We start from the raw sequence: 14,150 nt of genomic DNA on the forward strand, positions 1-14,150 counted from the left end.
GGTGGTGCTGCGGAGGCTCCGCTGCCTCATCACGTGCTCCCTGTCCTCCCACTCAAGACCCTCATGCCCACTCTTCTGTGGGACAAGACCTGTTTTGGGAAACAGTAAGGAGTCTACAGTGGGGAAACCACTCAGATGGACCATGGGGGTTCACTTACTCTCATGAACATACTGGAGGCTCAAATGAGATCTGGCTGGCCTGTCTTATAAAACAACAACAAAAGCATTAAAACAAACAAACAAACAAACAAACAAAAAACAACAAACCCTAAACGGTTAAACCAATGACCATGAATTAGAATGACTACATTTATGTAATAACCATTCAAGCCAAAAAGAAAAAATAATCTCACTAAAAACAACTATATATATATATGGTTGCCTAATTTGTAAACTTGGAGTTGCAGGGGGGGAATCTCCCTATTTGGAGTATATTGCCTCCTGTTGTATATTTAATTATGATTAATCATTCTAAACTTTACAAGCCAGGGTTCTGTCACCACTGGTGGAACAAACTTTCCATCATCCTTACAGAATAAAGATATAGCTCTAGAGAGTGACCTCAAAGCAAACTTGAGTTGACACAGTGTTTGTGATGTTGGATCCAGATTAAGAGTGAGGCTCTGCAGCCTATTGCTGCTCAGAACCCTGATATCAGCAACTAAGATCCCCTTTGAAAAGGCTTGCCATGGAGCACTGTGTACACATAGAGTTCTTTGAGTCAGCCTTATACCATACACTGGCCAATAACTCCTAACTAATTGCCATAAAGGGCTATCATTTTGCCGATTGGGAAACTGAATCTCATAGTTTAAGTAATAGTTGGGTGAGACTACCTCTGATGACACCGCTGGGCAATTGTATTTGGGTCCATAGAAACAATGTGGCCTCTTTAAAAAAAAAAAAAATCATGCTTGAAATTGGTTCAAATCAAAGTCAAACTGGACATTGCAGCCACTGGTTCTTTATTGATGTGTGATATTCCCCAAATTTGTAGAATACCTTGCACATGTTCAACACATATTTGAAAAATCAAAGCATTTTGAAGCTGCAAAATATCTTAGGGATTTTTAGATTCAATCTTCCTCCTTCCCTTCCCCTCCCCCCCCCCCCCCCATTCATTCATGAACTCCATTCCCATGGAGTCTATCTAGTCCATGGAATTGTCCTAGAGAACCTTGCACTAGGCACCAAATGAGGAAACCAAGGCCCCCCCCCCCCCAAAAAAAAAGAGAAACTATTTAATCAAGGTTGTCAGCTGGAACAAGAGCATAAGTTGACTGCCTCCAGGACCCAGTATGAGGTTGTGCAGGTTGGGCGCTGCACAAAAGCAACTGGGTGAGGGGATAACTGGGGTGTGAAATCTAGTCCACAGCTGGACTGAAGGGTGGTGTGTCTTTTTCCTTTCACAAAGGAGCCATCAACTCACTGTGCCAAGTGGGGGGCACAGCTCTGAGAAATGTTTGGATGCAGAAGGGCAATGTTTAATGAACGGAAGCACAGATCGCTGAGTGTTTTATGGGTTAATTGATTCCTTCTGCCTTTTTGTAAGCAGAAACAGTATGCTTTTTGCTGTTCTGTGATCTACTGTCTCTTTGTATCTCTGCATCTTTGTATCTATAGGAACAAATGGATAAGAGGTCTAGTGTTGAGAACAGGGGCAGTGTTCACTCACTCTGGGGGCACTCAAGGAATGTCCTATACGTACCTATCTGTCGGACTAAACTATAAGTCCTTGTCCATTTCTGCTGCTTGCAGTCCTACTGAAGTCTAGTCCATGGAATAGTCCTGGAGAACCTTGCACTAGGCACCAAGGCAGAAGATATCTTCCTGGGCCACTGGGAGACTGTGATCTAACCCATTCACTCACTCACTCACTCACTCACTCACTCATTCACAATGTTTGAATGTTTGTGCCCATGGATATGTGCAGACATTAGTGAAGAGCCTTCAAGAAATGCGCACAGAGAAAAGAAAGAAAGGCCATTGAAACACTTTAAAAATGTTTAAAAAAAAACCCAAAAACAAGACAAGAGTGGCTTTGCACACAAATAACTAAGCAGGTGGATCAGGCATATTTGTCAGTGTGTGTGGGTTTTTTTTTTTTTTTGTTTTTTTTTTTTTGTGTGTGTGTGTGTGTGTGTTTGTATTTTTTTCTTCAGAATAAGAAATAAATTGGCACTCTATTTGCATTTTCAAAAGCCCTTTACTTTGTCTTCTTGTGAATTCTCTTGGTGCTTTCTGGGCCTTACCCTGGACTGAGTTCCTGCTCATGGCTCTCAGAGCCCCCAGAGAAGCAGAATATTAATGCCTACCCCTTCTACCCCTTCTAACCCTTTGAACAAGATTGCTCTTCCTGCTCTTTCTTCTTGGGGGTAGAGCTTCTGAGCAGTAACCAGGAGGGTCACATGAGCCTAGGCCTCAGTGGAGAATGACCTGGGCCAGTGTACATCTGCCAGGTGTCTGATTCTTTATGGAGTAGGCCTTATCTGATTAGGCCTTAATGAAATACCAAATATTGGAAAGTAGAACATCATTAGAGGTTGCTAATGGGCACTCTATCACCCACCTGCATTATCACTGTGAAGACAGGAAATAAAACCAGTGACCTGTGGACCCTTTGCCATCTAGAAGTCTCCAAGCCAAATTAATTTTTGTGAAACTCAGATTCAGAGCAAATGTGAGTTTTGAATTTTATTATAACTCCAGAATACAGGTCATTGTTCAATGTTCACAGCAAAGCTCAGGCATTGTGTAATTTTTCAGAAGATGGTGCAGAAAGAGGGTTTCATAGCATAAATATGGGTAACCTTCCAGAAGAAATGTTCAGATGGAATCAACCAACCAATACATCACCCTGTCAATTTCACAGTGACATCCAAGAGAGCTTTTGCTTTGATCTTTACAACAATGAATACAAAGAGAGACCCCCAAATTAGATGTATGTGTATGTAAAATGATCAAAAACCCAACTAAGAAGTTTCTCCTGCCACAGGTCTTGGGAGGTCTTAGAAGTGACTCATTATCAAAAGCCATTTAGAGCAGGGGCTTTGTCACGGCCCATCCCCTCCTTCTCTCTATGGGCTGGTCAGCAAGAAGAAAATGTCAGAAAATGTCTACCTTCTGCTGAGGCCTGGCTCTGAGCCTGGCCTTCATATGTGTTATTTCATTTTGTCAGTACAACCACCTGTTACGTAGATGTTCTTTTGGGCTGTTCTTTGGAGAATTGGAGTTTGGTTTGGTCAAGTAACTTGTGGAAAGTAGTAGTACAGGTAATAATGAAATTATCCAGCACTTACCACAAACCCAGGTTTTTCTGACTGCAGAGCCCATATTCTTGTCAAAACACTATGTTGTCTCCCTCATGAATCCACTGGGAAGTGAATCTGGTTGTGAACATATGCAAGAGCAATAGAGTCATCACTCCAGCCTTCTCTGAGTTTGAATCATCATGGACTCTAACATAGGGTGAGGGTCATGAGAAGAGTGTTAGAGTCATGGCATATCAGACCGGGGCCCTATTTCCATGGCCACATATAACCTCTGTAAGCCTCAATTTCCTTAGTTCTAAATAAGAATAAAGTGTTTACTTCATAAAGTTGTTGGGAGAAATATGTAATATGGTGCATGTTGTGGGTTTAGTCCACCACATAGTAATTGCTCAATACATTTTAGGGAGAAAATGTGCAAGTAGCTTTCAATTCACTTTGTATAAACTAGCATGGTAGAGGGTGAGTTATGTCCCACCCTAAACATAGAATCAGAACCAGGCTAAAACCCTTAGATCAAGCCCTGCAAAGTATGGCCTTGGGGTTCGTATTTTCCAGTTATCACCATATTTAAGGGTAAAGTGGAAGAGGTGGAGCTGCCTGTGGAGAAGGTAGACATCATCATCAGCGAGTGGATGGGCTACTGTCTCTTCTATGAGTCAATGCTCAACACAGTCATCTTTGCCAGGGACAAGTGGCTGGTAAGTGTCCTGCATGCTCTCCCCTTATTGGTCTCTGGCTACCTTGCTGTTCTACCCCTGACCTACAGCCTAGAAAAATATGGGGTCCTGGGCTAGAAGATAACCTCTTCCAGTCACACCTCTTTAACCAAGGTCTGTTTCAGGGAACAGAATGATGGTTCCTGGGCATAATATGTCTAACTGTCACAATATTCTTCTGTAGGTCTAACCTTGGTTTCTTTCACCACAATTGAAACCCATTCAGTGTTGTCAAGACAAAAGTTTATTCTAGTCAACAAATACTTAGGGTTGCATGGCTGCCAGAGAGCCGAGAGTGCTTCTGACCTTGGCTTCTCTAGGCTAAAAGGTCATACCACCTTCCACTATTCCTCAGTGGACTTACCTTCTCCCACTTTATTTGCTTTATTGTTTCCATCTGGGTCTCTCAATTCTCCTTACTATAAAATAAAAAGTGAGCATTGCCAGCTGAGCCCTAAATGGCCAAGGTGACAGTCTGCTGAATGAGAAATGTTGGCAAGGAGATGCCTGTCTGGTAACTCTATGTGCAGTTCAAAATGTGATGTCTTTGTCAGGTGAATAGATTACGAGACCCATTTCCCCACAATTCATCAACAGAAACCTGGAGGGCTTATGTTTCCAGACCGGGCAGCTTTGTACGTGGTAGCAATTGAAGACAGACAGTACAAGGACTTCAAAATCCACTGTAAGTCACTTTTCGTTCTCTTTTGGACTTCCCCCAGCCCTCCCCTCTGTGTTTAGGGTGGGAGGCACATCAGTGGGCCTGAGATGCACAACTAGTTTATAAACATACTGCTATGTCTGTAGAGTTCACCTGAGCCTTTCTGGATTCTTCTCTCTGCAATGTTTTCCTTTAGTCCCAAAGGCGGCAGGTCTGCAGAGAGAAAATAAACAATATGGCTGGTATAAGATAAATGGCCTGGGGGAGAAAATAAATGCAATGTTAATGAAAAATAAGTTAAAACCACAGAAGCTGAGCTTTTGCAAAGAACAGCAGGCCAAGTGGCTGGAAGTCAGTAAGTTATCCCCAAAGTCCACCACAGGGGTCAGAAATGCCGGAACTTTAGCCAGGCTAATCATCCTGACTCCTGCCGTCATACTACTCAAACTTACCAAAATGATATCCACTCTCCTTCATAGTATTATCCTCTGTGTTTTTTTTTTGTTGTTTTTTTTTTTTTTTTGGTGGGGGGAAGCAATGGGGGTATGGGGGTGGGAAGAGATGGAGATTGCTCGTGTGCACGTGTGTGTGTGTGTGTGTGTGTGTGTGTGTGTGTGTGTTTTGGGAGAGTCTCATATCTAAATTTGTATTCATATGCTTTATCAGGTGAAAACTTGTTCTCTTAGATTTAAAAAAAAAAAAGCCAAAAAATATCTTCATTGTTTTATCTTGTCCAAAAAGGACTATTTTGTTCTATTTAATTTAAAGGATAAAATTTCTCAGTGAAACAATTCTGGTTCTCAGTGAGGTTATACCATACCTCCTAACCTTTCATAAGGTTAGAAATGGCCACATCTCCCCAAGCAGAACTGAACACGACAAAGCAGCAAAGCACCCCTCATACAAGTAACACACACATAATTCAACCCAAAGTGCATGGCAGAAACTCTAGAAATCAGATGAACCCAGCAGTTGCTGCCCCTCTAGTTGTCCAGCCCTCTTTGCCAGGACGACTGTGGAGGGTCACAGACTGAGCAGATGATAAATGCCTCCTGCCCTGAGAGGCCGAGACTCAATAGCTCGGCAAATTGATTCACAAAATGCCTTTAATAGTTGTTAGTGCCACTGATGAGACCTCAGCTGGACTGTGCTATGGAATGTGTGTGTTCACACCCTTCTGGAAATATAACATCAAAGAATGATGTTGAGGTTCAGAAGAAGACAGAAATGGATGGTTTGAGGCTCTGTGCCCTCTCTCTTCAGCCAATCGGGCATCGCTTTTAATATTTGACAGGATTCAGAGGTAGGGTGGCCTAGGTTAGATGGTTATGCTTTGAGATCAGCCAGCCTTGAGTTCAAATCCTCTCTGGGTTGCTTTAAGCAAATTATCTAACACCCTTGAGCCCAAGTTAGAGGTAATATCACCAATCCCATAGACCTGTCATGAGGATAAAGGAGATGGTGCATATCGAAGGACACAGCAGTTCTTGGTGCTCTGTGGCAACAAACTGGTCTAGTCTCTGAACTGTTGCTCTTTAAGCCCCTTTCTGCTCCTGGCTCTGGCCGATTGCTAAGCTTTCTGGCCTCCAGTGGCTTAGAATCTGGGACAAATGTGCTCTCATGGTAGGTTGCAGAAACAACTCAACTGTGAATACTGATCAAATGTATGTCTAAATAGGGCACATGTGCCCTGGAGCTGCATTAAACCGCTACTCTTGGGGTTCTTGCTGTGACTGCACAGAGCAGTGTTCTGAGGAGAACCTCCAGGGCAGTCTTCATTCTCACGTGCACTTAAGTATTTATTGAGCTCCGACCCTGGGCACAGCTCTTTAAGGAACTTCCACGTGGTTTAAAAGCAAACATATCTTTTCCTCCTCCCATCCCTGGGTTGTGTTTGGGAACCTCTGGCATGTGCACCTTTTAATGAGCGAGTGGGGCCTGTGAGCGGGCTGGCCCTGTGAGGTACTAGGGGCACTACGGCTACCCAGGTGCCAGCCCAGAACTGGAGATTATGTGATTGAGCCTTGCACTATCTGTTGCAATTTTTATTGCTTCTGGAAAAGAAAAAAAATTGACACTCAGCCCCATTTTCTCTTGTGGGATGCTTGCTCTGAAGTATGTAAAACACACACACACACACACACACACACACACACACACACAAACAGAAACAAAAATTAAATACACATTTAAAATCAATTTAAAGTACAGTTAAGTTTTCTATTTAAATGTGTTTTTAAATAATATGCTTTTGTTTTTAGTAAAGCAGGAAAACCCATTTAGAAATCTGTTTTAAATAAATGAAGATTTTGGTTATTCTGAGTTTTAAATCAAAAGTAAAGCACAAAGGTTGCTGGTTGCTAAGGGAACAATTGTAAGCAAATTTCATTTGGCTTAAGAACCAGCTAAAAAAGAAAAATGTGAAGTGGGGCAGGAGAGTGAAACATGCCCAGTCCTTGAGAAAATAAATTGTTAGGAAAACAGCTTCATTTTCTCTTCTCCCCCCCCCCCATTCCCTTTCCTCCCCTCCTCTTTCCTCCCCATCTTTCTCCCCTCCCCTCCCCTCCCCTCCCCTCGTCTCCCTTCCCCTCGCCTCCCCTCCCCTCTCCTCCCTTCCCCTCGCCTCCCCTCTCCTCTCCTCTCCTCTCCTCTCCTCTCCTCTCCTCTCCTCTCCTCTCCTCTCCTCTCCTCTCCTCTCCTCTCCTCTCCTCTCCTCTCCTTTTCATTCTTTTCTCACCCACATGCAACATGGGAATACAAGAATGAGTAAATACAGAACCTGCTCTCAGTTTGCTTGCCAACTACTAGAGAACATAGAAAGTGAGACAAATGACTGGCTTGTAGCTTGTACTAGACTCACAATACATATTTTGTTGAGTGAATGAGTAAACAAATGAAGGAATAAAAGTAATCTACAGAGGAATATGCAAGGCCTACTGTTTAAACTTGAGAAAGGAGTAATCATTTTTTTAAAATTTCTACTATAATTTGGCAAGAGTAGAGTTATAGGAAATTTTGAAGGAAACATGGTAAATATTCTGTTTAAATTCTTACCCAATACATGAATCTCAACCAATACATGAATCTACAAACTGCTGAGTCAGTGGGATGGACACCCATTGCCTGTCTTGTGAGAAAAAGATGAAAAGGAAGGCCGCCTGTTGAGCCAGTGGGGCCTGCAGCTGGAGGGGTGGAGGGCAGGACCTCTGGATGGGCTCGGTTGCTGTGCATGGTTTCTCCTCCATTTTTACCTCCAAAATCCAGAGCTCTAGCCTCTGGCTCTGGCCTAATTTATACAAGGAGTTGACTTTGTTCCTAAGAGCCTAAAATACATAAAATGATTATAAACACCTTTCCTTCTGTCTAGAGGAGAAAGCTGTCAGTGGCACCTGGTGGCATTTGCTTTGTTCTCTGAGGTGGTCCCAATAGCTTGAGAAATAAATTCAAATTGCTGGGCCAGAGTTGGGAGGGAGGATGGAGCTACAGCTCTTGCCAATGAAATGTGAAATTTGTTCTCCAGTACTTCACATTTCTTCTCCTCCAGCTGCTTTTGAGATTTTCTCCTTATTTTGATATTCATCAATTTGACTCTGATGTGTCTAGATATGTCTTTTGTTTGTTTGTTTGTTTTGTTTCTATCCCACTTGGGGTTCCATGGAATTCTGGGATCTGTGGGCTAATGATATCATTAGTTTAGGGAAAATTTCAGCTATTATCTCTACAAATATTTTTTTTTGCCTAATTCTTTCTTTTCTTTAGGGACTCCAATTACACATATGTTAGAAGTTGTTTGATATTGTTCCATTGATCTTGTGTGATCTATTTTTTTGTTCATTTTCCTCTATATGTTTAAGTTTGGATATTTTTTATTGACCTGTTCTCAAGTTTATTCATTATTTTCTCTAATAGATGTATCCTTTCTGCTAATAAGCTTATTGAAATATTTCTTTGTCTCTGATACTGTGATTTTCTTTTCTTTTCTTTTCGTTTTTTAAAATATTTTATTGATTTTTTACAGAGACGAAGGGAGAAGGATAGAGAGTTAGAAACATTGATGGGAGAGAAACATCAATCAGCTGCCTCTTGCACACCTCCTACTGGGGATGTGTCCGAAACCAAGGTACATGCCCTTGACTGGAATTAAACCTGGGGCCTTTCAGTCCATAGGCCGATGCTCTATCCACTGAGCCAAACCAGCCAGGACCTGTTACTGTGATTTTCATTTCTAGCATTTTCATTGTCTCTTTTGTATAGTTTCCATCTCATCAATAAAATTCTGTATCTTTTGTGCATGTTTTTCCATTAGATTTAAAAATATATTTAGTATAGATACTTTAAAGTCTTTGTTCAATAATTCCAACATCTGGCCAAAACCAGTTTGGCTCAGTGGTAGAGTGTCGGTCTGCAGACTGAAAGGTCCCAGGTTTGATTCCGGTCAAGGGCATGTACATTGGTTGCGGGCACATCCCCGGTAGGGGGTGTGCAAGAGGCAGCTGGTCGATGTTTCTCTCTCATCGACGTTTCTAGCTCTCTATCTCTCTCCCTTCCTCCTCTCTGTAAAATATCAATAAAATATATTTAAAAAAATAAAATAATACCAACATCTGAGCTACCTTTGAGTCTATTGACTATTTTCCTTTTAGTAATGGAACATAATTTTCCTTTTTCATGTGTTTTGTAATTTTTAAATTAATGCTGGAAATTGTCAGTAAAAAAAATAGTAGAGATAGATGAATAATATGTATCCCCAGGAAAGAAAATGTCTTTTTCTCTACTGAGCTATTAAAGTAGTGATTTGAGTCAACTTAGTAGTTTTGGTAGGCCTGGGCTTCATTGTTGCTTTAGTTACATTCATTGCACCATGGTGCAGCTCTTTTAAAGTGTTTGTTTCAATCCTTTTACAAAAGTTCACAGATATTTCTGGTGTTATTTTTTAAATCACCAGAAAATTAATAGCAATATTTCCTGGTAGCAAATGGACCTTAATCCACATTCACTCATTTGATAGATATGACAGAATTGCAACAAAAATTAATCTGCTTGATTTGCATGGTTTCCCATCTCTGCTTCACTTATGTTCAAAGAGGTTTTGGGAAACGAATGGTCAGCAGAAAGGAAAGGGGAAAATCTAATGTCCTGGCTGATCTATCTCTTGAATAACTGAAAGTAGTCTAGCTGGGGACATAAGAAATGAACTAACCCCTGAAAAAACACACACACCTAAAACACAGAATATTGTGAAGCAGTAAGGACACTAAATATTTGGAACTGAAAGAGCATTACATGTGGGTCTGTATTGAGCCAGAAGCTATGCGGTAAGTACTGAGGATAGGAGGGTCCCACGGTGGGGAATGGCTGGAAAGGGTTTATTCAAGGCCATGAGACTTCAAGTTCACCCCTGGAGGACTGGGAAGAACTTTAAAGGTTACCTAACACCAAGTTTCCACACTGTGGTTGGAATAGCCTGTATGGATTTGTAAAGTTCCAGCTTTTTGGGTCCTAAGTCAGTAGGTCTGGTTGGGCCCAGGTATGTGTATTTTTGAAAATGTCCCATATGATTGTGGAACACAGAACTAGTGAACCAAACTCCCCATTTCACAAATAAACTCAGGGAAAAGATTGAACTGCCCCTGGTCACACAGCTCGAATAGTGGCAAAGCCAACTCTCCAACCACATAATGACAACCACTATCTGTCAACCTCTCTCTACATGCACTGTCTTCGCTTTGTATGTTTATTATCACGTTTAATCATCAAAACAACCGAAGTTATCATTATCTCCATTTTAAAGAAGAAGAAAGCCACTCTTTGAGAGGCTAAATTCTTGTGAAGGTTATGCAACAAATAAATGGCAGAGCCCAGATTTGAACTCCAAAGCCCAGGCCTTTCACTATAATTTGCACAGACTCTCTCAGGTATTTGCCCAACACTTGCACTAAATTCAACTTATGCCACAGCCACGAGAGAATAAGAGCAGGAGCATGGCGCAGGCTCTTAAGGAAGGATTCCAGACAAAGGCAGTGTGTCTTAGTGAGAACGTTTCTCTGGGAAGAGGATGGATAGGTATTTCCAGGTTCTAGAGGGGAGTCTGGTGCAGGTCCTATTGCTGACTGAGCAGCTTCCTTCTCCAAATGCAGGTTTCAATTGGGAATTTGGTACCAGCCTCCGGTGATTTAATGGGGTATGACTGGCATCTTATCTTCAAGCCAGACTTTCACCAGTGCTCACCCTCTGGGAGACGGTTATGTTCTCTGCCTCTTCTCCCTGAGGAAGGTCTTTATGTGCCTTAGAAAAGCGTGAGTCAAAGGAACACAGCTCTCACTGGCTGTTCTTTGTTCCCTCCCCACACACCCCCTCTCCCAAACATAGAGGGACATAGTTCCCTAAGATACCATGTATTTGATGAACAGTGTAAAAATTTAATCCTGAAAGATTTTAGAACAAAGCATCTCTCCTTCAATGCATTTCTAAGCCTGTCTGTAAAAGGAGAGTTCAGCTGCCTAGTAACTGAGGCCTCTGCAAGCCACCCTCTGCATTGTGCGGAGGGAAATTGTATTCCCAGTGCTGTCACATTGGCTCAGTGCAGCTGCACAGTCAGGGGACAAGCTGGATTTGAAACCTAGTGTCACCATCTCCCTGATGAGTGACATTGGGCCAAACACTGCATGTGAGCCAGATGCCAACTTCTTCCAGCCCTAATTCCTCATCTGACATATACAAGTATCTCTCCCCATGGGGTTTCTGGGGAGCTGAAGTGAGGAATCTGGCCTGGGCTTGGTGGTCACTCAGTGATCAAAATGATTATCATCATTTAAGGGTGATCTTGGGCCATCAGATTTGCATTTATTTACTCTCCAATCCTGAACTCTAAAACTTTCTTCCTCTCAAAGCATCTTATGAGCTGCCCAAGGGGCCAGGCCACCGAGCACCACTGGGATGGTGTGTGCCCCACCTTGGAGATATTTCTTATGGGAGAGCTTCTTACTGAGAATATCATGGCATGTGAGAGAGGTAAAGACTCTCATGGACACCCCCTCATTTTTCAGATAAGAAAACTGAGATTCAGGGAGGTTAGGGAGTTTGCACAAGGCTTGACCAATAAGTGGTGGTGCTGCGATTCAAATCATAGCCTCTTTCACTTTACACGCCCAAGTTTCTCTCTGCTGCACTGAAGGTTCAGTGAGTGGGGACAGGAGAAGGGAGAGAGCTGGCCATTCTAGGTGTGCAGAATGCCTGGAGCAAAGACACTGATATAGAAATGTGGGTGCAGGTAAGAAAGTTTAGAGGAGACTCTGCTAGCTCAGAGATGGGGACAGGAAAGTAGGTGTAGGAAGACAGGTAATTTGGATTCCATTCTTAGGCCTGTAGCATTCTAGCTGTATGACCCAGACTCTCTGTGCTTTAGTTTTTCTATAAGGAGGGACCTGAACACATAAGCTAGTGTGAATGAGCATTTGGCACATTGCAAAGCTCTGCACCCAGATGAGCCATCCTTCTCCTATTCTGATACGGTGGAGCACGGGCTGCCCCTCACCCTTTTGGGCATGCCCTGCTCTGGTACTTGGGAGGGTCTGGGAGACTTCTGGGGGTCCTGCTGCTGGCCCTCATGTGTTGCTCTGTTCCCTCAGGGTGGGAGAATGTCTATGGCTTTGACATGAGCTGCATCCGGGACGTTGCCATGAAGGAGCCCCTGGTGGACATCGTGGACCCAAAGCAAGTGGTGACCAATGCCTGTTTAATAAAGGTCTGCAGACTCTTCTTTCTTGGGCCTGGACATGCTGGGAACCCAGCTATACCACCCTGGAGAATGGTGGGCCTGGAGAAAGGCATTGGCAGCTCTTGCCCAGCTCCAGCCTGGTGTCAAGAACACCTTAGCCAGAGCCTTTGGCATCACAAGATAACCAGACAAAAAAATCATACAGAGAGAAACTGGAGTCCACAGTGGCACAGCTGATTGGAGAGAGTTAGTACTTGTCCCTTGGTGGTATTGGGAGCAGGGGGTAATAGAGGAGAAGACACCCTGCAAGCAGGAGGGGCTGTACAGGTTTGAGTAAACTACTCCATTTCGGTACTGAAATCTGTTGTGTAATTGTCATTACACTCCAATGGGATGTTCAGACAGCAATACCCTCCTTAGTGTTCTTGTTCATACATGACCTAACATTTCCCCCCAAAGCTTTCTTTAGTGTAGATGCAAAACTCCTGGTCAGCATCCCCATGATATCAATCCCTAGCGTGTTCTCATTATTATTGAATATGCAAACGAGTCAAATTTGGTAGAGTAAAATGCAAAGCTCCCCTTAACCTCCCCTCCCTTTCAAGTGCATGCTCCTCCTAGACTCATTAGTCAGCAGAGCCAAATAACAACAGTACAATGATTGAAATTTCTTTTGAGAACCAAATTTTTAAAACTTAAACTTCTAACGCCACTTCTTCAAAATAGACTTGCCCAGGCTGTGGTATTTTGTGAAAGAGCCACACTCAAGGGGCCAAAGAGCTGCATGTGGCTCTCGAGCCGCAGTTTGCGGACCACAGTCCTAGAGGGGAGCACTGTTCACACTTTGGATTGAGCTATCCAGTCCTTTTGCTAAGTCTTTGCATGCATATATGTTAATATATTATGTTGAGTCATATAAACTATTGCTATGTGATTTTTTAGAAGCTAGGAAGATATTAATTTCATATGATTCAAGCTGATTTTTTAATTTAAAAATCTGGATTCATTTATGTAAGTATTCATCAGCCCGCTCAGCCCTAATCTTGCTAAAACATACTTGCCTGCTCTGTCCTGTACATATCACCATTTTTCTGGAAAAAGAAGAGTTGTAGAGGACTGGGACATTTCAGTGCATGAAGGGGAAGGGGCGCAGGGCCACTGGGGAGGAGAGGAAGCTTCTGAAGGACTAATGCAAACTGCTGATCTGACAGATGAGAAATGTGCTTAGTCCCCAGACATGGTGTTCCTAACACCACAACCCTTGGTTCATAGCGTCACTGCGGCATTTAGAACCATCCCTGAGAGCAAATAAAACAAGATGAGCCTCCCACAGGTCTCAGCAGACTGTCTCCCTCTCATAACATTCTATCTAAGAGATTTGGCTTTGGGTCTAAGTCTCAGACTCTCCACTGACATAATTCTCACTACTTTATGGGGCCAGTTCCAAGTCCAGGCAGGATTGATTGTGGTCAAAGTGTCCTTTAACTTCTTCCTATAGGAAGAAGTTAAAGGACACTTTGACCACAATCAATTCCCTGAAACCTCTCCCTTTGGGTGTCCCAATCAAGAACCAGGAAAATGCACTGTGAAACATGCTCACCATAGTGCAAGCATTTCTGTAGCTATTGTGGAATAGATAGAATTCACTGTACAACTATATTTGTAAAAAATGACACCTGGCAGCTCTATTTGACCATTAGGCAGCCATTTGTCATGCCTTTAGCTTGTTGATAAAATTCCTCAGTATGCATGGGCTCCAAGTGGCTTTCTGTCCCTGACCTGCA

At 42.8% G+C, this 14,150-nt stretch overlaps 1 protein-coding gene across 1 annotated transcript in view; it reads left to right on the plus strand.

The window, feature by feature from the left end:
• Positions 1–14,150, plus strand: part of PRMT8 (protein arginine methyltransferase 8) — an 87,507-nt gene that overhangs the window by 60,089 nt on the left and 13,268 nt on the right. The window contains exons 5-7 of the mRNA XM_084878441.1: positions 3,828–3,970; positions 4,586–4,673; positions 12,278–12,393. Coding sequence (XP_084734567.1) covers positions 3,828–3,970; positions 4,586–4,673; positions 12,278–12,393 — 347 coding nt within the window. The remainder of the gene's footprint in view (positions 1–3,827; positions 3,971–4,585; positions 4,674–12,277; positions 12,394–14,150) is intronic.

The sequence above is a fragment of the Pipistrellus hanaki genome, assembly GCF_964339955.1.
Source record: "Pipistrellus hanaki genome assembly, chromosome: 3".
NCBI classification, from domain to species: domain Eukaryota; kingdom Metazoa; phylum Chordata; class Mammalia; order Chiroptera; family Vespertilionidae; genus Pipistrellus; species Pipistrellus hanaki.